Raw genomic sequence first — 22134 nt, forward strand, 5'->3', positions numbered from 1 at the left:
CCTCTTGTGTCTGGCTTCTTTCACTTAGCGTGGTGTTGCCAGGCTCGTCTGCGTTGTCGCCTGCGTCAGTATGAGTTCAGCCCATTCTGTAGAGAAGTTCACGCCAAACCACAGAGTTAGCAGATGCCCTTCACTGAGCAGCGCTCAGGCCTCTTCCCTGGCCCCTGGCAGCTCCTCTGCCCGGGTCGCCAGCCTGCCCGTCACCCACCTAGAGGCCCAGGATGCCACCCGAGTCTGTAGCCGGGCCTTCCCGGCCCAGCCCAGCTCTCTGGTCTCACAGCCGCCCCCTATTGTGGAGCTGCCCTGCAGTGACGCCCGCTCCCCACCTCTCTGGAAGCTGCCCCTTTCCGTCCCCTTGTCCCAGCAGACTCCTGACTGGCTTCCCCAGAGTCAGCCTTGCAGAACCGGTGGTCGTCCTCTCCTTCACGCCTGCGGCAGAGCCTGCACCCTCGTGCGGCTCTGCGGTCTCACCCCGTGCCAAGCTCGCCAGGCGCCCGTTGTCTGTGAGCTGCTGGAGGACAGGGCTCAGGGCGCTGCCGGTCTGTTGCGTGAACGAGGGGCCTGGTGAACGAGCAGCTGGCGTTCTGACCCTCGGCCATCCCTGCCCCCTCTTCCCAGCACCTGCGGTTCGTCCCTGTGTCACTTACGTGTGCACTTGCCTTTCTCCAGAAGGGATTTGGGGTTTGCTTGGGTCTAAACAGCTGCTTGTAGTGAGTGGGGTCACTGCATCTAACCTCCCGACTTCAGGGGGCCCTCAGAGGTCGGAGTTTGGAATCTATTGTGTTAAGTAGGGTGCTGAGTAGTAGAAGGTGACTTTTACACCACTGTTTTGATAACTCAGGCTTAGAAACGCTCTTGATGGACAGGGCAAGACGTCCCCCCGTGTTCCTTTATGCCTGAGAGGGAAGACCTGCTGGGACTGCTGTGCGGCTCTTCCTTGTAGAGGTGACGACCTGTAACTATTCTGATAGCAGCGTCGATAACGGAAGGACATAGTTTGTTCCTGGGTCACCTGGTTGCCCAGTTGCAGACACATAGCAACAGCCATCTTTGGGGGCAACCTAATGAGTCGCTGTCTACAAGGCCTGCTCACGCATGTTGGTCCCCCCACTGTCTTTTGCACGGGGGAATCGGATCCCACCTTCCTCAGCCGTCCTTTGGAATTACAGCCAGGCATCCGAGGAACTCCGTAATCTGGATCGTAATAGTTTTCTCCAGCTCATCTCCCTCAGTCTCCCATCACTGCTGGATAAACTCCTCTTCACCCTGCAAAACCCGAGTCAGAGAGCTCACAGCCTCTGAAGGCTTCTGGAACGGCCCTGTGTTGGTCAGCTCCCCTTCCCCGGGCCTGCCGTGCCTTCCGTTCTGCCGGCGTCACACCCGTGGATGTCTGATGATCTGTGGCCTATGACTCCCCCACTCGGCTGCGAGGTCCTTAATTCTAGACTATTTTTTCCCCCCCTTCGGAGCAATTGCTTTACGGTGAATGAGAAGGTATCAGTGTGGGTGCTTTAAGTTGGTAAAGGAAACAAGCAGATAGATGACCCATAGAGGGGCGATGGCTGAATTCTAGGGATTCACATACATCCCTTGGGACCCAGGGAAAAGGGAACAGTCTTCAAGACCAAACTTACAGAGTTGGTTGGTTTGGGGTTTTCAGTACAGTGTGTTCTGCTGGATTTGGCATCATCAGTGGTCCAGAATGCTGCCGGGTGGAGAGAGAGCGGTGAGAAGGGGGTTGTGCACGACCCATCGCCACGGGTGGGAGTCCCATGGGCTGCACCTGGACGCGGGAGCAGCTGCTTCCAGCTGGTGTCTGTTCCGCTTCGTTCATTCCCAGGCTGTCTCGGCTATTAAATATTTTTACTATCGCTTCTGTTTATTACGTCACAGATAGGTTTTGTTTGGTAGGGAGTATGCCTGAGGGTCAGATCGTGAGGTGGTTACCCTGCGTCACGTCTGGACATGAGGGACCAAGACTAGGCGGCCCACTTGACCTCTGCACCCCCAGCGCCACTGCATAGACAGTCCTTGGCTTCCCAAGCTTCCACATAGACGTCATAACCATCACGGTCCCAGTGACCATCCTAGCGGCGACAGAAGGCAAGCTGGCTACCCGAGGCCTCTCCGCCGGTGGGCTGCAGAGCCGGAACGGGGGGATCCAGGCCCCTGGAGTCCACATCCCAGATCACCTGGCTTCCTGAAGTGGCCACCCTCTTCTTCCAGGGGAGCAGGTTCTGGGTTTTTGGTTTTTTTTTTTTTTTCCCAGTCTTCATTTTTTTTTTTAAGAGCAGTTTTACGTTCACAGCAAAATCAAGGCGAAGGTACAGATATTTCCTATGTACCTGTGCCTGGCCCGTGCAGCCCCGCCCTGGTGGCTCATTCATCACAGTTGACGGACCTGCACTGACACGCCACCCCAATCCCCTAAAGCCCGTTGCCTGCCTTAGGCAGCGAGGGGGTCGCTCCTGGTGTTGTACGTTCTGTGGACAAATACGTAATGGCCGTGTGTCCACCACTATAGTATCACAGAAAACACTTCTCACTGCCCTAAAAAAATTCATCCCTTCCTCACCCCTTCTCCCCGCAACCCCTGGCAACAGCTGATCTAGTCACTGTCTCTAGATTTCTGCCTTTTCCAGAAGGTCAGATTGTTGGAATTAAATGGTATGCAGCCTCTTCAGATTGACTTCCTTCCCTCAGTAACAGGCATGTAAGCTTCCTCCTCGTCTTTCCATGGCTTGGTAGCTCGTTTCTTTCTAGTGCTGACCAGTATTCCACTGTCTGGGCGTACCACACGATATCCACTCACCTGCTGAAAGACATGTGGGTTGCTTCCAGGCTTTGGCAGTCACAGAGAAAGCTGCTGTAAGCACCCCAGCACCCCAGTAGGTGTTCACGTGGATATATGTTTTTCAAAAGCAAATTTTTAAGCAGTGCTCCTCGAGATCCCACCTCTGGGTGGGTGAGCGAGAGCCTGCATGTGTCTTAAAGACCATTCTGGCCCTGTGGCCCAGCTTCCCTGGAGAAGGGTCAGCAGGTCTGTGTGCAAGCGGCTGGCCTGTCACACGGCCTGGAACCTTCGGGTGGAAGCCTGCAGCCCCCAGGCAGGATCTGAGGCAGAACAATCAAAGATTCCCCACTTCTGATTTGCAAGGCGCCGGCGGTGTCTGCCAGCCATGCTTCCCTGAGAGCAATTGTGCTTATTAGTCTAAGCCTGCCTGCCTCCTGGAGGCTGGCGGCTTCTCAGAAGCTCAGACGCCCGCCGTGTGAGACGAGGTAGCTAAGGATCTCACAGAAGGGGCCCCTTGATCCCCGGAGACGCCGATCAGCTCGAGCCTCGTCTGGCTGCCCCGGCTCTCTGTTTAGGCGGAAAAACGGCAACATGGCTTTGCATTGCTTTTGTTTTCTGACCAGGAAGCGCACACAAGTCCTTCTCATGGGATAGACGCCCCCCGCTTCACCGTCCTCTCTCTCTCTTCTTCCCTGTTCATCGATTAAACCTCCTTAAGAGGCTCTAGGTGGGACTGTCGATCAACGGGGCCCCTAGAAAGGGCTGCCTCCATGAACTCTGACCCTTAGTAGGAGGAGCTGGTTAGCCTGGTCTCTCTTTGGCACCATCTGGGGGTCTTGTGTCAGGCTGGGGTGGTTCGCCTCGGGAACCAGCGCGTCCCAGTGGGTCTCCGTGTGATGCTGTCTGTATTCTGAGCTTTCTTTCGAAACTGTGTGGCCATGCCAAAGCCCGGCCTCCCTCCCGCCCTGCTTTTGTTTCACTTGAACTTGTAGCCACTTGACACCCTATGTATTTTGCTTATAAAATGCCCGAACTCAGTCTTGCTCTTCAGCAAATTTATATTCATAGGAACGGCATCTGCCCACATTGGAAAAGCAGTGTGCACACAGACAGAGCTTTTTCTCAGTCTGCGGGCTGTTCCGATGGGCAGGGGTGGGATTCACGCTGTGACCGCCCCCCAGCCCGGAGTGTGCCTGGCACACGTGGGCACTCTCTGTCAAATGATGCGGTGTGCCCGGCGAGGAGGTGTCACAGTCATCCTGCTAGTCCCCACCAGGGTCTTGGCCCGTTATCGGAAACCGTCAGTCCAAAGGAATGCTGTCTTTCAAAGGACACGTTTTCTGTTGAGTTGTGTAAAATACCTACAGAGAAACCCACGGCTCCTAAGTCTGTGCCTCAGTGAAACTGCACATCGACCGTGTCCTTTCACTGTGTCCTGGCTTAGGCCAAGAGGGTGGCCACTCCCGAGACCCTCCTGGGTCCCGTTCCAGCCACCCCTCTCCCTTAGAGTGACCGCTGCCCTGCCTGGGCCAGCGTCTGGACCTTGTGTAAACGGACTCTCACGGTACAGACTTCTGTTGGTGAAACTCATCACCCTGCTGCATAGACGTGCAGTCCTCTGTTCTCACGGCTGTGTAGCTTTGCGCTGGGTGAACACACCTTCATTTTGCTACTCGCTATCAATGGGTGCCTGTGAAGCGCTGCTGTGCTGCAGGGGACATGGTGACGTGCAGGGGCCGGTCCCGGAATGCAGAAGGTAGGGGAGAGGGCTTTCGAGAACGCTGCGAGTTGCTTCCAGAGGGCTGGGGCCAGGTCCTGCTCTCACTAGCAGTGCTGGTTTCCCTCATCCCGCTGTCACTGGCCATTATCATTTCCCCCCAGTATTTTTCATTGTGGTGGTAAAACATGCATGATGTAAAACTGACTATTTTAGCCACACAGTTCTGTGGCATCCGTCCATTCGCCCTATCATGCCCCCATCACCACCATCCTTCTCCAGAGCTCTTTATCTTGCAGAACTGAAACTCCGTACTGATTCAACAGTAACTCCCACCACCCGCCTCCAGCCCCAGCCACTGGCGGTCTTCCTACTCTCTGTCTCCACGAATTCGACTACTCTAGATTCCTCATGTGCGTGGAGTCATACGGTATTTGTCTTTTTTGTGACCGTCTCATTTCACTTGGCATAATGTCCTCAAGGTTCATACATGTTGTAGCGTGTGTTCAAATTTCCGTCCTTTTTTTGGTTTGCTTTTTGGAATTTTCTAGATTCGTTTTTTTTTTTAATTGATTGAATTACAGTTGATTTACAATGCTGTATTAATCTCTGCTGTACAGTAAAGCGACTCGGTTTTATATATATATATGTACACACACACACGCGCGTGTTCTTTGTCACACTCTTTTCCATTATGTTTATCACAGGATATTGGATACAGTCCCCTGTGAATCTGATGTACAGATATCTGTTCCCTGTTGCAGTAACTACTTTCCAGTTGTTTGGGGTACATACCAGAAGTGGAACTGCTGAATCGTACGGTGGTTCTGTGTTTCATTTTTTGAGAAACCTCCAACTGTTTTCCACAGCAGCTGCAGCATTTTCTGTTCCTACCAGCCATGCCCAAGAGTTTCAGTTTCTTCATATCCTCACCAACCCTTGTTCATTTTCTGGGTTTTGGTTTTAGTTTGATTGTGGCCATACTGATGTGTATGAGGTGCTGATGGTGTCTTTTTTTTTTTAAGCCGTTCTGGTAGGTGTGTAGAGATCCTTTGGTGGTGTTGATCTGATTTCAGAAGCATGAAGGTGTAGTGACTTTGTGCGGGTGCCTGCCTAGAGTCTGGATTGTTCTACCCTGGGCTGTGGCAGCTGGTGCTGGGCCACTGTCTGTGTTCTTCCGCCATGGTGAGGCTGCTGGCGCACAGAAGGTGCACCATACTCGCTCGCGGCGTTCAGCCCTTGTTGAGAGAGCCAGCCACATGCTGGGATTCCAGGGGGGTTGAGCTGTGGAAACTTCAGAGCCGCACTTGTCCCGACACGTGTGGAACCCCCACAACCCCCAGCCTGCAGGGTCTCCTGTCTCTCTCTCTTTCTTTGCAAGAAAAGACCTGCTCACCTTTTGCAAGTTCTTGTCCACAGATCGGATCACACTCCCAGATTCTGTCTCACAGAGTGTCGGAGACGGCAGTAGCTGAGAAACATCCGGGGCCAGAGTAGCTGCCGGCCAAGCCCCAGTGCAGCCCCTCTGCTGGGAACCCCGGAAGCACACACACACTCCTGAGGGGCACGCAAAAGGCCAGCCTCGCAGCCGTGACCAAACAGGGCCACGTCCGCCTTGCTGCAGCTAGCACAGGGCAGCACCTTCTGGAAATGACAACTGACAGAGAGAAGAACTCTGCGCCAGGCCCACCCGTGCCCGGCCTGGGCCAGGCTTGAACCCATGGGCCACCCCCAGCCCCGCCCCCGAGGGTGTTGTCGGCCGCCTTTCCGACCTTGCGATGTGTTGGGAGCCAGCTCCAGCCACACGGTTTCTCTCTGCTCCATCTGCATGTCTAGTTAGAGCTTTTCCTTAGTCCACTTGTTCCTTGTGCTGATGGGCACACCTCCGGTGACTTCAGCGGATCCCAAGTAGGCCCCCAGGCCGGCCTGTGTAGTGTCAGAGCCGGTGTCCAGAACAGGAGACCTGGGGCGCCTCGTGCTCTGCGTCCCCAAGAGCCTCTTCCTTCCCCTCTGCCCTCTCTTCCCTCCTCTTCTGTTTTCTGCGAGCCGGCGGCTGCTCCAGGGGCTTCTTTGTTACCAGCATCGCAGGGTGGAGCAGCGAATCCGGGGATTAGACAAGTCAGGACCCCAGTCTTGGCAGCTGACCTTGCCTCCTGGCGCCTCGCAGGCCCATCTGTAAAATGGGAGGAACGGGGCTGCACACCTCAGTGTGTTGATCGCTGATGCTTGCAAAGGCCTTTGCGTAGTCAGGCTTTGTAAAAAGGAGCCCAGCTCCTTCTCTCCCTTAGGCTGAGAGTGGGGTGAACTCAGGCCTGGCATTCTCTTTTATGACAAAACGTAAGTGAAAGACGATTTCCACGTGTGAAGGTTATATGCTGACATCACCCTAGAAGGAAAGTGAGGAAAGAGAACGGTCCACTCGTTTTCTCCCATCTGCCTGTCCATCACCTGTTTATACTCCTGTCAGAAACAGCGCCAAGGCCACTCCGGCACCCCCTCTGCCCGTCTTTGTTGATAAGGTGTTACTGGAATGCAGGCACGGCCATTTGTCCACTATCTGCAGCTGCTTTCACACCTCAGCAGCACTGTTGAGTTGTTAGGACAGAGGCCACGTGACTCACAAAGCCTGAAGAATTTACTGACTGGTCCTTTGCAGAAAGTGTTTCCCCACCTCTGGTTTAGACCGAGGGCTGGAGTGCCAGTCCGGGCTGCACTAGTAACTGGCGGCGTGGCCTGCGTGTGTGCCAGTCGCTTCAGTCGCGTCCAACTCTTTTCGACCCCGTGGACTGTAGCCCACCAGGCTCCTCTGTCCAGGCAAGAATCCTGGAGTGGGTTGCCATGCCCTCCTCCAGGGGATCTTCCCAGTTCAGGGACTGAACCTGGGTCTCCTATGTCTCCTGCATTGGCAGGCAGGTTCTTTACCACTAGCGCCACCTGGAAAGCCTGGCAGCGTGGCTTAGGAAGAGAGTTATTTCGCTTTTCTGGGCCTCAGTTTTCTTAGCTGTAACGTGGGATCACAGCGACACCCATCTTGTGGGTCCTTCTAAGGAGTCAGTGGGAAGACGACCTGCACGGGCACGCAGACGGCCCTTGATGAGGATAGTTATGCGGACACAGGCAGAGGTGGCAGGGTCCCTGTCCTCAGGAGCGCAGAGCACAGGATGGCACCAGGGTGGGGGTCCCAGCCTAGAGGACCCCAGAGCCAGGTGGCCCTGTTTCCAGGCTGTCAGAGGCCGCAGCCTTCCCCTGGCCGACTCGCACCGTCAACTGGCACGTCTGCGAGTACGTGGCCGTGTGCCCTCCAGTCCCTGCCGACATCTTCCATCCGAAACAGCAAGCGGGTTAAGGCCTGCCTGACAGCAGCCTGTGATCTGGGAGCTAAGTTAACGCTCACGTTAACCCCAAAGTGTCAGTTTTAACTCTGCGCCCGCTCCAGCCTTGGGCAGACACGCCCTTTCCTCCTGGAGCAGCATCTGTGCAAGCTCAGCGAGGAGACCAGGCCTGAAGGGAACAGGGACCTCCGTTTCTGCCACGTGAGCCACAGAGAAAGTTTCTCGGCGGCCCGGCCACATCCTCGGTGGCTCTGAGTCCAGCTTTGAGGAGGGTGCTGCCTCCCGCAGTCCTCAGAGGCCCGGGAGAAAGACTCTTGAGAAAACCGAGCTCCATCCCCACCTGATCCCACCCCCGAGACTCAGGAATTGTGTTCTCCTTAAGGCGTGGGTACGTGAGAATAGCGGCCCTTAGACGAGCTCGTGTTTACAGCAGACCTCCCGGGAACTCCCCACACACCGATGTTCTTGGACTTAAAGCAGTTTACTCGGGGGCCCAGGAGCAACCCCACTCCCAGATATTTCCCCAAGTGGGAGCTCTTGTTCCCCTGTACCCCCCGCCCCCCGTAAGTACAGGAATGTTCCCAGCAGCTTCCTACACGGCAGCCCCAAACTGGAAATAGACAAGGGTCTGCAGACAGCGGGGGTGCGTAGGGAGGCAGACGGCGGGCGATGGAAGAAGCTGTGGGCACACGTCTGCACAGACAGGATGCCGAGCAGGAGAAGCCGGACACAGGCGCATGGGCTGCGCGCTTCCAGCGGCAGCAGCCCAGGGACCCAGCTCTCGTGACAGATTGAGAAGAGCAGACACTGCCAGGCAGTCCTCCTAGGATGGGCTCGAGGGGGCCCGCCTCATGGGGAGTCGCAGACGGTCCCTGTCTTGACCTGGGCAGGCTTGGCCTAGGCTTATGCACAAGTAAATGCGGTCAAGTATTTGTGCTTTTTTCCACTTGGCTGTTTATATGGTCTGCCTTTGTTTAAAACAAAAACAAGGGAGGCGAGGGGGGAATGTCAAAAATTAGAGGGTTGGGCAGTCAAGGCTGAGCCCTGCTCGGGGTCCTGTCCGAGGCCTCCCTGGGAGTCCTTGTCTTCCAGCCATGTCCTGAGACCGGGGTAAGCACACCGTGGGCCTGGAGACCCTCCCTTCCCTCTGCCAGGAGTGCCTGGCGCTGCCCTGCCCACCAGGTCGAAGGTCACCTCTGGGAAGCCCTCCCCAGTGTTCCAGCGCATTCCTCCCCCTGGGCCTGCCCTTTGTACCTCACGTCGGCGCCGGGGTGCTTATCGCCCTGTGCTGCCTTTAGTTGTTGCACCCGTGACACACACCCCTTCCCCCCACCGCCCTACTCAAGAGGCCCCCTCCTGTACCCTCTGGTCACCTTGGGGCTCCTGGGCCATCGTCTCACGGAGCAGGCAGGGGGCGTGGCACCGTGGACCACACCTGGCCTCTGAGTCAGCGATGTGGCCTTTGTGCCGAGCAGCCGTGATGCCCCAGGGACCCCTCTACTGGATGGGGGCACCAGCCGCTCCTGGTTCCCAGGGGCCTCGTGAAGAGTCAGTGAGGAGGCGCCTGGGGAGTCTGTGATCCTTGGGACATTTGCCGACCTGCTGGTTGGCAGTGTACTGCCCTTGTGTTTGGCCCTCGGGTGCCTCCATCAGCCATTCTGATCAAAGACGCCCCAGGGTGGCACGGCTCCCCTAGGGCCCCGGTTTCCATCTGGCTTCCCATGCCCACGCCGGTGGCCGGGGCTGGAAGGGTCTGAACCTGGAATTATCAGCCCTCAGCTCTATTATTAAACTTCTTGAGCTGTTTGGCCATAAAAGGGGGCAGCTGCCATGGCTGGACTTGTGATTAATGGGCACGAAAGGGCCTCCTGACTGTCTTTGCAGAGCGCAGTCCGTGGAGAGCAGCCCTGGCCGGCCCTGGACTCCGGGCCTGCCCTCTCGGCCCGGCCTCTGCTCTGTCGAGGTCTGTGCAGCAGGGACCAGGGGCTGGTGGCTCTTCCTTCTGTCCTGCCGATCCCACGGCCCCCTGGGTGACCCTTCCTGGCCCCCAGGGAGGCCTGGGCTATTGCGGGGGTGGTTGATGGGACAGGGCAAGGTGAGTGGCCCGGGGCAGGTGGCCCAGAGCTCCTGGGGTACCTCTAGACCCCAGACCAAATGTCTGTAACTGATGAAGGCCTACTTGGCGTCGGTCATCCAGAGCTGGCCAGTGGCCTCCTATGTGCCAGGCCCTGCCCGCCAGAGTGCTCCTCTCTGATCTACCTTTTTGGAGCGATCCATGGTGATGCAGGGCCTTGGAGAATGTTTGTGCAAGAGGCCCTTTTCCTTCTTGTGTCTTGAATCAGCCCAGAGCCTCAACTTGGGGGCCTGCGGATGTCATGATTCTCACTTGCCTCTACAGAAATCCCCATGGAAACCAGCAGGCAGGCAGCCCTGGGCGGGAGGGAGGGGTTCCCCAGAGAGGCAGGGGGAGGCGGAGCCTGGAGACATTCTGCCAGCCTTAGGGGCCGAGGTCAGAGGCTGTTGGGGTGAGGGGGCGGGGCGCCTGTGGTCGCCCTGCTCCCTGCCTCACGGGAAACCCGAGAAGGTCCAGGGTTTGGAATGTCAGCTTTGAAGGCTTTTGGGGGTCCATGGGAACCTTGATGGTGTCCCTCCAGACCCTGCTGCCTCCAACATATCCAGTTGCTGCGTGATCAGGGAAGAAGCTCATCTCAGAGACAAAAGCTGGAGGAGGGGCGGCGGGGCCGGGGGAGGAAGTGGTCTCTTCCCGGCCTGTCTACACCAGACCCCCACCTGGCCCCTCATGTCTCTGAGAGCAAAAGGACAGAGGCAGCCCGACCTGTCCCCCAGCTTCTCAGGAGCGAGGACCCTGCTTGTGGAAGGACCCCACCCCGTCCCGCAGAAGGACCCCCGCAGCCTTCTGAGATACCAGCACCCTTGCCCTGCAGTTACATCGCAGGCCCGCAGCAGCCCACAGGACCCAGCCAAGCTGGTGCCCCAGGGTAAAGTCCCCCGGTCTTAGCCAGGGCTCCCCAGTTCTCCTTAATGAGAGCAGTTTGGCAGCAACATAAAATATGCTCTTACCCTTTGTCCCAGTAATTCCATTTCTGGGAATCTGGCCTAAGGAAGTAATCCTAAACACGGGGCAGAAAAACGTGCTTCACAGGGACGTCCGTTGTGGCGCTGTGTATGTTAGCACTGAGCGGGACCGCCGCGCTGTCTGGGGGAGGGGGCCGGAGTGGCGATGAGACTCGCGGGGTCGAATATTGGGCAGCTCCTAAAATGGTAGCTCCGAAGACGGGGTGGGCGTGTGCCGCAGCATTGTGTGGCGAGAGGCGAGTTACAGAACTATGTGGACCTTCAAAAAGTGAGGCGTTAAAAAGTAACACAGGCGGTCTGCCAGGTGCTCGTGAGCGGTCATGATAACAGTTCCATCTGAGAGACTTCATCCTATTCATCATCTCCCGAATTACCTGGAATGTTCATGCATTGCCTTTCTTAGTCGGGTTTGGGTCGTAATTTACATTGGGTGAAATCCACTCTGCGTGCGCACATCTGTGGACTTTGACGAGTGTGTGTGGTGAAGTAACCCCCACCACCGTTGAGACAGACTGTTTCCGTCGCCCCCGGAGGTGCCCCCACTCCTGCGCCCCTCGGTGACCAGTCCCCTCGCCCCCCTGCTGGCCACTGCTGGTCTGAGCCGTTGCTATAGTTCTCGCTGTGGTACCGTATTCCAAGATGTCATATGGTACTGACAACTCGTCATCTGCTTAATGTTCTCTTAAGAACAGCTCTTAGAGTGAGTTTTCCTCGCTCCCCTCAAGCAGAGAATTTAATTTCTCCTTTCTATCTAACTCAGCCTTTGCCCCATGCAGGAATCTCCTCCGCCGTAGCCCTGATCATCGTGTTCAGATTACCAGGGAATTATCAGTCCTCTGTAAAATCGTCCCGGCAGTGTGAAAGTACCCAGGCTCACACCTGCATCCAGAGAGGGGCGGGGGTCTTCCAGTCCTGGGCTGCCCATTCCCCTCAGAGACCTTGGGAGCGCCTGTCCAGGGCCTGTCCACGATGCCGATGATAGTGTCAGCAGTGGCGGTAGCAGCAGCGGGGCGCTTTTTTAGGGAGGCTTTTGCGTTAGGGCAGTTTGAAATGCAAAAGAAAGCTGCAGGGACATACAGAGAGCTCCCGTAGATGCCACACCCGCTTTCCCCAGTTGTGTTTTTCGTCTGCGGGGCTGGGGGTGGGGGTGGTTGGCCTTGCTGGGCAACATGCAGAGTTTCAGTTCCCTGACCGGGGGTTGAACCTGCGCCCCCTGCCTTGGAAGTGCCGAGTCTCAACCACTGGACTGCCAGGAAAGTTCTCCTCCCCACCCCCCCAGTTGCTAACTTCTTACAAAAGCACGAGACGCTTATCACAGCTAATGGACTCACACTGATGTGCTGTTATTGAATTTCACACTGTGGTTTCCGTAGTTTCCCCCCAACGTCGTTTTTCTGTCCCAGCATCTCATACGGGCCTCCAGTCCATTTAGTCTTCTTGTCTGAGTAGACTTGACGTGTTTGGTGAGCACCGCTCAGGTGTTCCGAGGGCTATTGCTCGGTGGCAGTTTGTCTGATGTTTTTCTCATGGTTAGACTAGAATTACGGCTTTAGGGGAGGAGGATCCTGGAGATAAAAGAGTTCAGTGTTTCTCACAATAGTTTATTTTTATTGAGTTTTCCACCTTGTTCCAGATGCTGCGCTGAGCCATTAACAGGTTGGATCCCCTTTCAATTCTGTTTTACCTAGTAACTTCTCATTTTACCATTGGCGGAAGTGGTATCGAGAGAGGCATGGTAACTTACACAAAGACCCACAAGTAAGGGGCTCAAACACAGAACTCATTCATTCTCCAAGTTTTGCTTTTTGCCAGTGCTACTTCAAACAGCAATACATCTGCTTTTTTAAAAAAAAAAACAGTATGTGTTTATTTATATCCAGTGTTTCCCTAAAATGCTTGTGCTGAAACTTCTAATCAAGGCCACCTTGAGACAGCTGCAGCCGGGTCACGAAAAAAGCAGGCACGGGTGGTCAGCTGTCCCCCCATCATGCTAAGCCCCACCTGTCGTGGCCATCTGGAGCGGGTTCCCACGGGCTTGGTGTGGGGGTGGGCTCCAGGCAGTGCAGGGCCCCTCCATGTCTCAGTCTCCAGGAAGCCGTGGTGGGAAATGGAAGCATCCAGGCTTTCTGCTCACGTGCCCAAAGTGTGACTCCAAACTGGCCGTTTGCTTGATAATCAGATCTGCCCCGTGTACTCACACTCTGTACCGTTGTGGGATTTTCGAATGGGTTTCTGTACCCGTCACTGGGTGTGGCCAGGTCATTTTCAAGATGCCAAAGCGACTGTGTTATAGCCCGTGTTCTCAGACTTCTCTGTGCATCAAGGGGACCGTGGGCTGGGGTTTAGGAACCAGCCAGACCATGAAAAGGCAGAGAGGTAGCTGTGGGCTGCCAAGGGAAGAAAGACCTTCAGTGCATCCAGGCGTGCAGGCACCATTGCTTTCTAAAGGAGAGTTCTTTAACTTACTATTTTTAATTTAATATGTAAAACTGGTAACCAAAGCCTCTTCCCAAGTATGTTATGCGTGGATGGGCATTTTTTCACTTAGGAAAATCTTCCTTCGTTTGTCAAGGAGGTATACTCATCACCTCCTAAACATCAGGCACGTGAAACAGGGCAGGTGAAAGTTCCCACTCGCGCTGTGCTGGAAACACCAGCGCGGAGACGGTCAGCGGGAAGCACAAGCCTGTTCACACGAAGCCCCGAGGCCCCTGGTGCCGCTGGTCTTCTCAGGACAGGACGTGCGGCCGGGGCTGAGTCATTTGTGCAGAATATTGAGAACGTGACGGCTGTGGAGCAGGGCAGAGGGGCCATGGGGATCCCACGCGTTTGCCTTTGGGATGCATTGGCAAACCGTCTTGGCTGGACACCGAGGCTGCCTGGGTTGGTGCCAAGGGGTGGGCCGTGGGCCGGAGAGAAGGGCCGGGTGAACTTGGCTCCCCACCCCCGCCGCGGTCTGGGCGGCCTCTTGGCTCATCTGGACCCGAGGAGGAGGCTCCAGGCTGTTCCTGCTTCCGCCCACTCGGTCCACGCAGCAGTCCAGTGATGCTGGAGAGCTCCCCGCAGCCCTGCCCCTCCTGCCCGTGGGCACCCGTTCCCGGAGCCCTGGCGGGCCTGCCCGTGCCTCCGGGTGTGGCCTGCCCGCCTCTCCATGGCCTTTCTCACCTGCCCTGCCTCACTCCTCCCCAAGCGAGCGCCGCCAGCTTGTGGCCGCCCCCAGCGCCTCGCGCTTTCCCGGCCTCGCCCCTCGGTGCTCACGGCCAGTCCTGGTTTTCTGTGCTGCACTCACCGCTCTCCCGTCGCTGAGTGTTTGTGTCTGTCTGTCTGTCTGTCTATCTGTTGTCTGTTTGCCCCACTGGGCTTCCATCGTGTTCGCTGCTAGATCCCACAGCAGCCTGCACGGGGCCTGGAAGGTAACAGGTGCTCAGTTACGTGTCTGTTAGGTGACTGACGGAGTGAGTGAATGAATGAATTGATCCATCAGTCCCTCTGACTACCTGAGTGTGGGAGCTGATCGTATCAGGGAAATTTGAGGCAGCTGAAGTCTTCAGCCCTTTTCTGTTCCTCAGCCGCCACCACCACCGTATCTCAGCTTTGGCGGATAGGAATTGAAAATAAGCAACTTGGTGGGCAGAAGGCAACACAGTACTGTAAAGCAATTATACTTCAATTAGAAAATAAGTTTAATTTAGAAAAAAAAGAAAGCCTCATGGAGGTCCTCAGTCCTGAGGAGAAAATTCGCTTGCTGGGCCCCAGATTTTACATTGCTTGTGTCAGAGCTTACTGATCAGGTTGGAGATCCCTGAGCTAGCAGCCAGCGGCCCTAGGCCAGTCAGGTGACCTCCTGAGTCTCGTTTTCCTCATCCGTGCAGCAGGGACAGCCCGGCACCTGCTCTGGGCACGGTCATAAGAGCCAAAGGTTCTAGTTCCGGCCGCACGCTCGGGGCGTCTGGGCCTGCGTCAGATTGCGGGGGGTGTTGGCTGTCCCCCTTCTCGGGGCGGCTCGGCCTGCGTCAGATTGCGGGGGGTGTTGGCTGTCCCACCTCTCGGGGCATCTCGGCCTGCGTCAGATTGCGAGAGGTGTTGGCTGTCCCCCTTCTCGGGGCGTCTCGGCCTGCATCAGATTGCGGGGGGTGTTGGCTGTCCTCCTTCTCGGGGCGGCTCAGCCTGCATCAGATTGCGGGGGGTGTTGGCTGTCCCCCTTCTCGGGGCGGCTCGGCCTGCGTCAGATTGCGGGGGGTGTTGGCTGTCCCCCTTCTCGGGGCGCCTCGGCCTGCGTCAGATTGCAGGGGGTGTTGGCTGTCCCCCTTCTCGGGGCGTCTCGGCCTGCGTCAGATTGCGGGGGGTGTTGGCTGTCCCCCTTCTCGGGGCGTCTCGGCCTGCGTCAGATTGCAGGGGGTGTTGGCTGTCCCCCTTCTCGGGGCGTCTCGGCCTGTGTCAGTTTGCGGGGGGTGTTGGCTGTCCCCCCTCTCAGGGTATCTCAGCCTACGTCAGATTGCGGGGGGTGTTACCTGTCCCCCTTCCCAGCTGGGCCACACTTGGCCTGCGACACTGCTGAAGTCTGGCTTCCCGGGCCCCGAGTGCCAAGGACACGGCCTCTGGGTGCCTGGCACCTCCTCTCCATGACAGAGGAGCTCACTCACCCATGAGCGACTGTGAATTTCCCTCTCCCAACCCTCACCCCAGCACTGACCGGTGATAATCCTCACCAGTCGCCCCCTTTCAACACAAGTCACTGGGCCCTCGCCGTGCACCAGACCCTGGAGGCAGAGCGGGGACCCAGACAGATGTGGCCTGACCTCATGGAGCCGCGGCCTGGGGGAGGCAGACGGCAGACAGACGACCTGCGCAGGTCACAGGGATTGAGATGGATGTAGTGAGCACGCAGGACCCGGGGAGGGGGACGGCACGGTGGGTTTCGGGGTCTGGAGAGTGGAAGAGGAGATGGCAGGGTGGGGTGGGGGTGACCCCCGCCTTTCGGGGACACAGGGCAGGCCGAGTGCTGTCTGCAGGCCTGTGTCGGGGTGCATGGAGAGGCAGAGAGAGGTGGGGTGAGAGGTGGGGTGGGGCTGGAGCGGGTGCGAGGCCAGATGTGGGGGGCCCGTGGGTGGAGTTAGTGGTTGGGTCACCGGGAGCCCCTTGCAGATGCGAGCAGGGGTGTGGAGGGGTCGAGTTTGCCGACTCGGAACGCGGCCCTGAGTGCCACGCGGGGAACGTGTGTCTGCAGGGGGAGACAGGAGGGGAGTCTGGAGGGCAGGGGGCTGTGACCGCTTCCTGGGCAGGGGAGGGTGGTGGCTGGGACACAGTGAGGGGTAGAGCGGTCCTGGCTCTGGCCACATTGGGCCCCACAGATGCCCGGAGGAGCAGTGCCCGGGCCTCGCCCCCAAAGTGCCCCCAGTCTAGTCCTGACTCCACACCTCCCGAAACATGTGGGTGGGTGTCCGCCCCGGCCCCTCCCCTCCAGCCGAGTGCCGGCGGCCGGGAAAGACGAACTCCTTCTGCCTCCAGAGTTGCCAGGTGTCTGTACCAGCTCCGCGTGCTCGGTGCTAAAGCGAGAATGTTTTCCAGGGTGGCTATTGTGCCTGATCTCATAACCAATGTATGTCTTTTCTTTTTCCCTTTTGCTACAGCCAACTGGGTACATGGAAAACTCAGTCTCCTACAGCGCAATTGAAGACGTTCAGCTGCTGTCCTGGGAGAACGCCCCGAAGTACTGTTTACAGCTCACAATTCCTGGGGGAACCGTCCTGCTGCAGGTAGGGCTCGTCAACAGGAACAAGCGCTTTCTGCTCCATCCCCGCTCAGCGCCCTCCTCCTCCCCCTAGCAGACAGCCAACTATCAAGAGGAAAGACTGTTTGACTTGGAGTGGGTTTTTTTCGCTCCAGGTATGAGAAAGGTGTAGATCGGGGCTCACTGGGGGAGCGGTAGAGGAAGTGCTCACAGGCTGGCTCCTGCTGAGCGCCTCTCCCCACCGAGGAGCTTCCCACGTTGTATTTTTGTTTCTCCTAACAAAACCAAACCGTCAGTTTTCTGGTCTCCCATTTTATAGATGAGGAGACCGAGGCACACAGACACAGGCTTTAAAAGGCTATGAAAAGCAAGTGATCAACAGATGTACTACTTTCTGTTGTACTGTGAGTGAGGGGATTTCTCACTCTTCATTAATCTTGGTCTGTTGAGGCCTTGATGGAAGTAGGAGCCCTCTCCTTGGGAAAGAGTGCAGGTTTTGTGTGCACTGATCAGGCACTGTTGGTTGGAAATGACGCAGACGTTGTTCAGATGATCTGAAGCAGGAAGAGAATTTGATGCTGTGGCTGCGTCACCTAACTGGGCAGTCTGAGAGTGGACTTCAGGCACAGCTGGACCCAGGAGTCAAACGTGATTGTGAATGTCTAATCTCTGCGTCTCCTGGCTTTGCATCTGTGTGCTGGCTTCGCTGTCAGACAGAGGCTCCCCATGTGATGGGAAAGACGGATGTCTGGCAGCCTCAGGCTGCATTCTTGGGAGTCTGTAATCCTTAAAACATGTGAGAGCCCACTTTCCCTTCAGTATCTTCCTATCAAGTCTCCTGGAAGGTCCTGATTGCCTGGGCTGAGATCTGGTTCACCCCGGGGGGAACACCTGCCCTGGGTTCCACACCCACCTTGAGCACAGGCAGCCGTGCACTCTGACAGCCCTGCCAGGGCCTCGTGGGTGGGGAGAGGCGGGTCCACCAAGGACGGGACTGAGCAGAGCTCCTGACGCAGCTGCTCCAGTCCATTCACGTGGCACGCGCTGTCGTTTCAGGGGGTCCCCGCCCCCATGTGCTCAAGGGGGTGTTCTCAGCCCCTTCCTGTCGGCTTTCAGTGGCCCACTGTTGTCGCTCTCCCCTGGGTCTCCAACGGGGACTCAAGGCAAGACTGCTCGTCCAGAGGGAATGGACTCTCACCTCCGGGAGAGTGGTCTCCCTTCGCCTCTCTTTCAGGAACATTTTCTTTCTAACTCTGTCTCTCCTGGGCCCAGAGAGATACTCCCTAAAACTTGTTTCCCCAAAAGTGGCCACCGGATTATTCAATGATGCTGGAGCCGAGGGGCACACAGTTTGGCCTCTGAGGAATGCCGAGCGCTGGAAGCTGAGTGTAACGGCTCATGATCCTTTAGGAAGGCTCCAGGCTTTACCGTCATCCCACAGAGGACACTGCCTGTCTGTCTTCTTCCTAAATCTCTCACAGCCTGCAGGTTTTCTCCTAGCCGCCCTCCCCTTTTCCCTCTTCACCTCCAGCCAGCAGCACTTTCCTTTCTGTCCTTCCTGCCCCTCTGTGATGTTGCACCTTCTGCAAAGGGAGTGGTCAGCTCTGGCCCCCTTGCCTGGTGGGGAGCAGTGGCGGGAGACTGGGGGCGAGGGGGGCAATACTAGGAGTCCATAGAAAGTGGAGAGGAGGGGGCTGAGAAGATCCCCTTGGAATCAGAGCCCCAAGCCTGCTGTCCCCTGTGCAGGCGGGGGGTGAGGAGGTGAGTCAGGCCCCCGGGGAGACAGAGCCACAAACCAACCCCCCAGAGGCAGCGGCTGAAATAGAGGTCTGTCCCCAAGGGCTGGGGGACTCGCTGTCACCCTGGAGGTCCCAGGGAATGCTCCCCATGGGTGGTGATGCTAGAGCTGGGTGTTGAGGGGTGAGTAGGAGTGTGCCGGGATGGGACACCCACTGTGGGCAGAGGGAGGGCGGGGGTGCGAAGCCTGGGAGTGTCGGGGCAGGCGTTCCCTGCCGTGGACAGGAGGGGGTGGCAGTGCAGGCCCTAAACACGTGCCCAGAGTTGTGGGGTTGCAGGCACCAGGCCCCACAGGTCATGTCAGCCGAGCAAGGGGGCCGCAGTGCCGTTCTGAGGGCCGCAGGCAGCTGCCAAGAGCTCCCGAGAGGCAGGGGGACAGTTGAGGGACCGGTCTGCTGGCCGTGAGCCCCCCAGGCGGGAGAGACCAAGGGAAGCCTTGTAATTGCCCTGCCCCCAGCAGGGGCATCTTCCAGTGCTCCGGGGCTGGAGCGGGCAGTGTGTCCCAAGGAGGGACCCGCAGACAGAGGGGCAGGGCGCTTGGAGGATGTGGGGCGCCGGGCATCACCCGAGTGTCCCTTTGATCCCGCGGGGGCCGCCTGTCAGTGCTCCCTGGGCCGGGCTGACCAGGGTGGGTGGGTCGAGGTGGCAGCCAGGTGGGTGCAGCCCCGCCGTCCTTGGGGAGCTTGCTTCCCCTGTGTCGTCCCCTCCTCCTTGCCCTCTTGTGGTTCACGTGTGGCAAGAGGCCGCCCGATTGTCTAAGCAGGCTTGAGGCGCCGCAGGGCTGGGCTGCAGGCTGCGGGCCCATGCGGTGACGGGGCGGCCCCCGAGGTGGCGGGCAGGGCGCCCCGCACAGGCTCTGCTGCTGGTCAGCGGGACCCCCTGCCTGGGGGCTTGTCCAGAGTCACAGGACGGGCCCAGAGCAGGGCTGTGGCGGCAGTCCCTGTGCCCCAGCGGAGGTGGGGGGTGGGGGCCGAGCACGGTGGTGAGGGGCGCTGGCGATCAAGACCACGCCACAACGTGCTGCCAGGCGCACAGGGTCACCTGCACTTAGGGCCAAGTTAATGAATCAGGAGGGCGGCTCCTCTGTCCACCAGCTGCGCTCCGGGTGCTCAGGACGTCCAGGTGCCGGTGGTGCTGGTGGTGCCAGTGGCTCGGCTCTGCAAATGGCTCCAATCCGCACACCAGGGCTGAGACCCCAGGACTTGTCATCCCGACCCCTGCTGCCCCCGCGGGAACAGCCTCAGCGCAGGCGGCCTGCGGGCCCCCAGCTCCCCTGCCTCCCCGCATAGGAGTCCGTCCTGTGGCGCGTCTCTGTGGCGGGGCGGTGTCTGGGGGTCCTTGCCCACCTCCTGTGTAGGTTCTCTGTCTCTCTGATACTTCCCTCCCCTTCCCTCCCCTGTCTCTGTCCCTTGATGCACCTCACTCTCTGCTTTCCCCCCTGGGGTCTTTCTCCAGGCCTCTCTGCCCCCCAGCCCTTTCTTTCTGTGTGTCCTGACCTAAGTCTCTCTTCCGCTCTGTTTTTTTCCCCTCTCCACTCCCTACCCCTCATCCTTATGTAGCTGCTTTGTGAGGATTTGAGCCGGTACCTCACTCAGACCCCCTGGGAACTGACCTGAGTTCAGGGAAGGTTCAGGAATGCTCTCAGGGGCCTTCCCTGGTGGTCCAGTGGCTAAGACTCCAGGCCTCCTAGGCAGGGGGGCCGGCTTCCATCCCTGGTCAGAGAGCTGGATGCTGCATGCCACGGACAGAAGACCCTCAGGCCGGAGCTAAAAGGAAAAAAAAAGATCCCGCCTTCTGCAACTAAGGCCTGACGCAGCCAGATAAATAAGCAAATGAATATTAAAAAACAAAGGACAAGCGCTCTCAGGCAGATGTCCTCCCCTGCTCAGAGACGCTGAGCAATACGCCAGCACGTTGAGTCAGCAGACAAAGGCACCCGCCCTCCAGCCTGGGTCCGACCGGCGTGTCTGTGGATGCTTTGTGTTTCAGGGTGAGCTCCCTAATGGCATGTTGTTAGAGTCCGGGGTGCAGAAAGGACCTGTTTATCTTCTTCCTTCCCCTAATGCCCTGTCTGCTGGCATTTCATTGTGAGGAGTAACTCTGTGAGCCCATGAATGGTGCCGGGCAGGGGGGGAGGTGGGCGTTCCTTGCCGGCCCGTGGCGTCGTGGAGCAGAGATGAAGACCCGGATCATCTCCCAGGGATCTCTGCCTCCCCAGTGGCTGTCCAGTCACTGATGAGAAGTGGACAAAGCCCACTGCTCGGACAACAAGGTTTCAGGCGAGACCAGGAGCAAGGGGACCCTCCCCACCCTACCCCGCTTTCTCGCGAGTGCTGCTGTGTTCTGGAACTGTTTCCAAGACCAGCTCATCTCAGTGATGTTCCTGAAAGCCCCCGGGGAGGCCAGGCCACTGTTTACCCCAAACACTGGCAGCCGGGGCAGGACAGGGCGGGTGCCCTCCTTACTGGAAGCCAGAGAGAGAGACCTTTTCCGGCTGCACAGCACGTGCTGTTTTTTCCCCTAAGAAGTGGGGCGGGGAGGGCGAACCTGGGAACAGTCACCCACCGTGCACCCTTGGCTGTTTTTCTCACCTCTCCAGACAATACAACAATGAGAGGGAACTTGGCAACTTTCGAAGAGGAAATTAGGCAGAATTTGCCTGGAACGAGGCCCTTGCATGATTCGAAAGATTTATCGCCAGGAGAGGCCGGCGCCCGCCAGAGCCTGCCTCCAGGGCCTCTTTCCCAGGCTGGGCCCCGGCTCCGTGGACAGACCCTCAGGATGCAGAGATGCGCCCTGGGTGCCCGGCGGTGGGGCTGGGGCCCTCCACGCTGCCTTCCCCCGGATGGCGCCTTGAGTTGCCCACCCTGGGATTCCGGGTGTCCCCCCGCGGCCGCTGTCCTTCCTCGAAACTCAGCCAGCCGGAGGAAGGAGCAGGAGGGCCTGCTCTTGCTGTGGCCTCCCTGTCTCTAGCATCGAGACGGGGGTCGCGACTGCCAGGGTGTCACACACGTCGCTTTCCCTCTCCTAGCGCAAACTTCTGGCCCACCCTTTTGTTTGCAGGGTAGGGGCCTTGCCCTGACCACAGCCTCTCCCTTCACCAGCACGGCGCCTGCAGGCTCCCCAGCCTGGTTCCCAGGGGCCCAGTGGCACAGAGAGCAGGTGGTAGGGTCACACCTGCTGCCAAAAGGCAGATTTCCTTGACTGTGGTGGTTAACACAAGTTTCAGAATTCCCTGCTGATGTGGGGGTTAAGACTTGGCACTTTCCCTGCTCTGGGCCTGTGTTTGATCCCTGGTCAGGGAACTAAGATTCTACAAAAAAAAGAACAAAACAGCACAGATTTGTATCCTGACCATTCTGGAGATCTGAATCCAACATGTATCCCTCTGAGCTAAACTCCCAAGTGTGGGCAGGGCTGGTCATCTGAAGCCCTAGGGAGGAATCCATCTGCAGCTTCTCGAGGCTGCCTGCATCCCTGGGCTCATGGCCACGTCATTCCAACCTCTGTTTCCATCTCTAACTCCCATCTGATCTTGTCTTCCTCTTATACAGACACTCATAACTACACAGGCTCACCCAGAGGGGCCAGAGTAATCTCCCCACATCAAGGTCCTTAACTTCATCTGCAAAGTCCCTTTGCACAAAGGTAACACATTCCAACCAGT

At 57.7% G+C, this 22134-nt stretch overlaps 1 protein-coding gene across 1 annotated transcript in view; it reads left to right on the forward strand.

Annotated features, from left to right (window-relative positions):
* The window catches only part of CMIP (c-Maf inducing protein), a 204568-nt gene that overhangs the window by 113612 nt on the left and 68822 nt on the right, over positions 1–22134 (forward strand). Inside the window, exon 2 of the mRNA XM_052655861.1 lies at positions 16570–16695. Within this exon, the coding sequence (XP_052511821.1) occupies positions 16570–16695 (126 nt within the window). The remainder of the gene's footprint in view (positions 1–16569; positions 16696–22134) is intronic.

The sequence above is a fragment of the Budorcas taxicolor genome, chromosome 18 (assembly GCF_023091745.1).
Source record: "Budorcas taxicolor isolate Tak-1 chromosome 18, Takin1.1, whole genome shotgun sequence".
NCBI lineage: Eukaryota > Metazoa > Chordata > Mammalia > Artiodactyla > Bovidae > Budorcas > Budorcas taxicolor.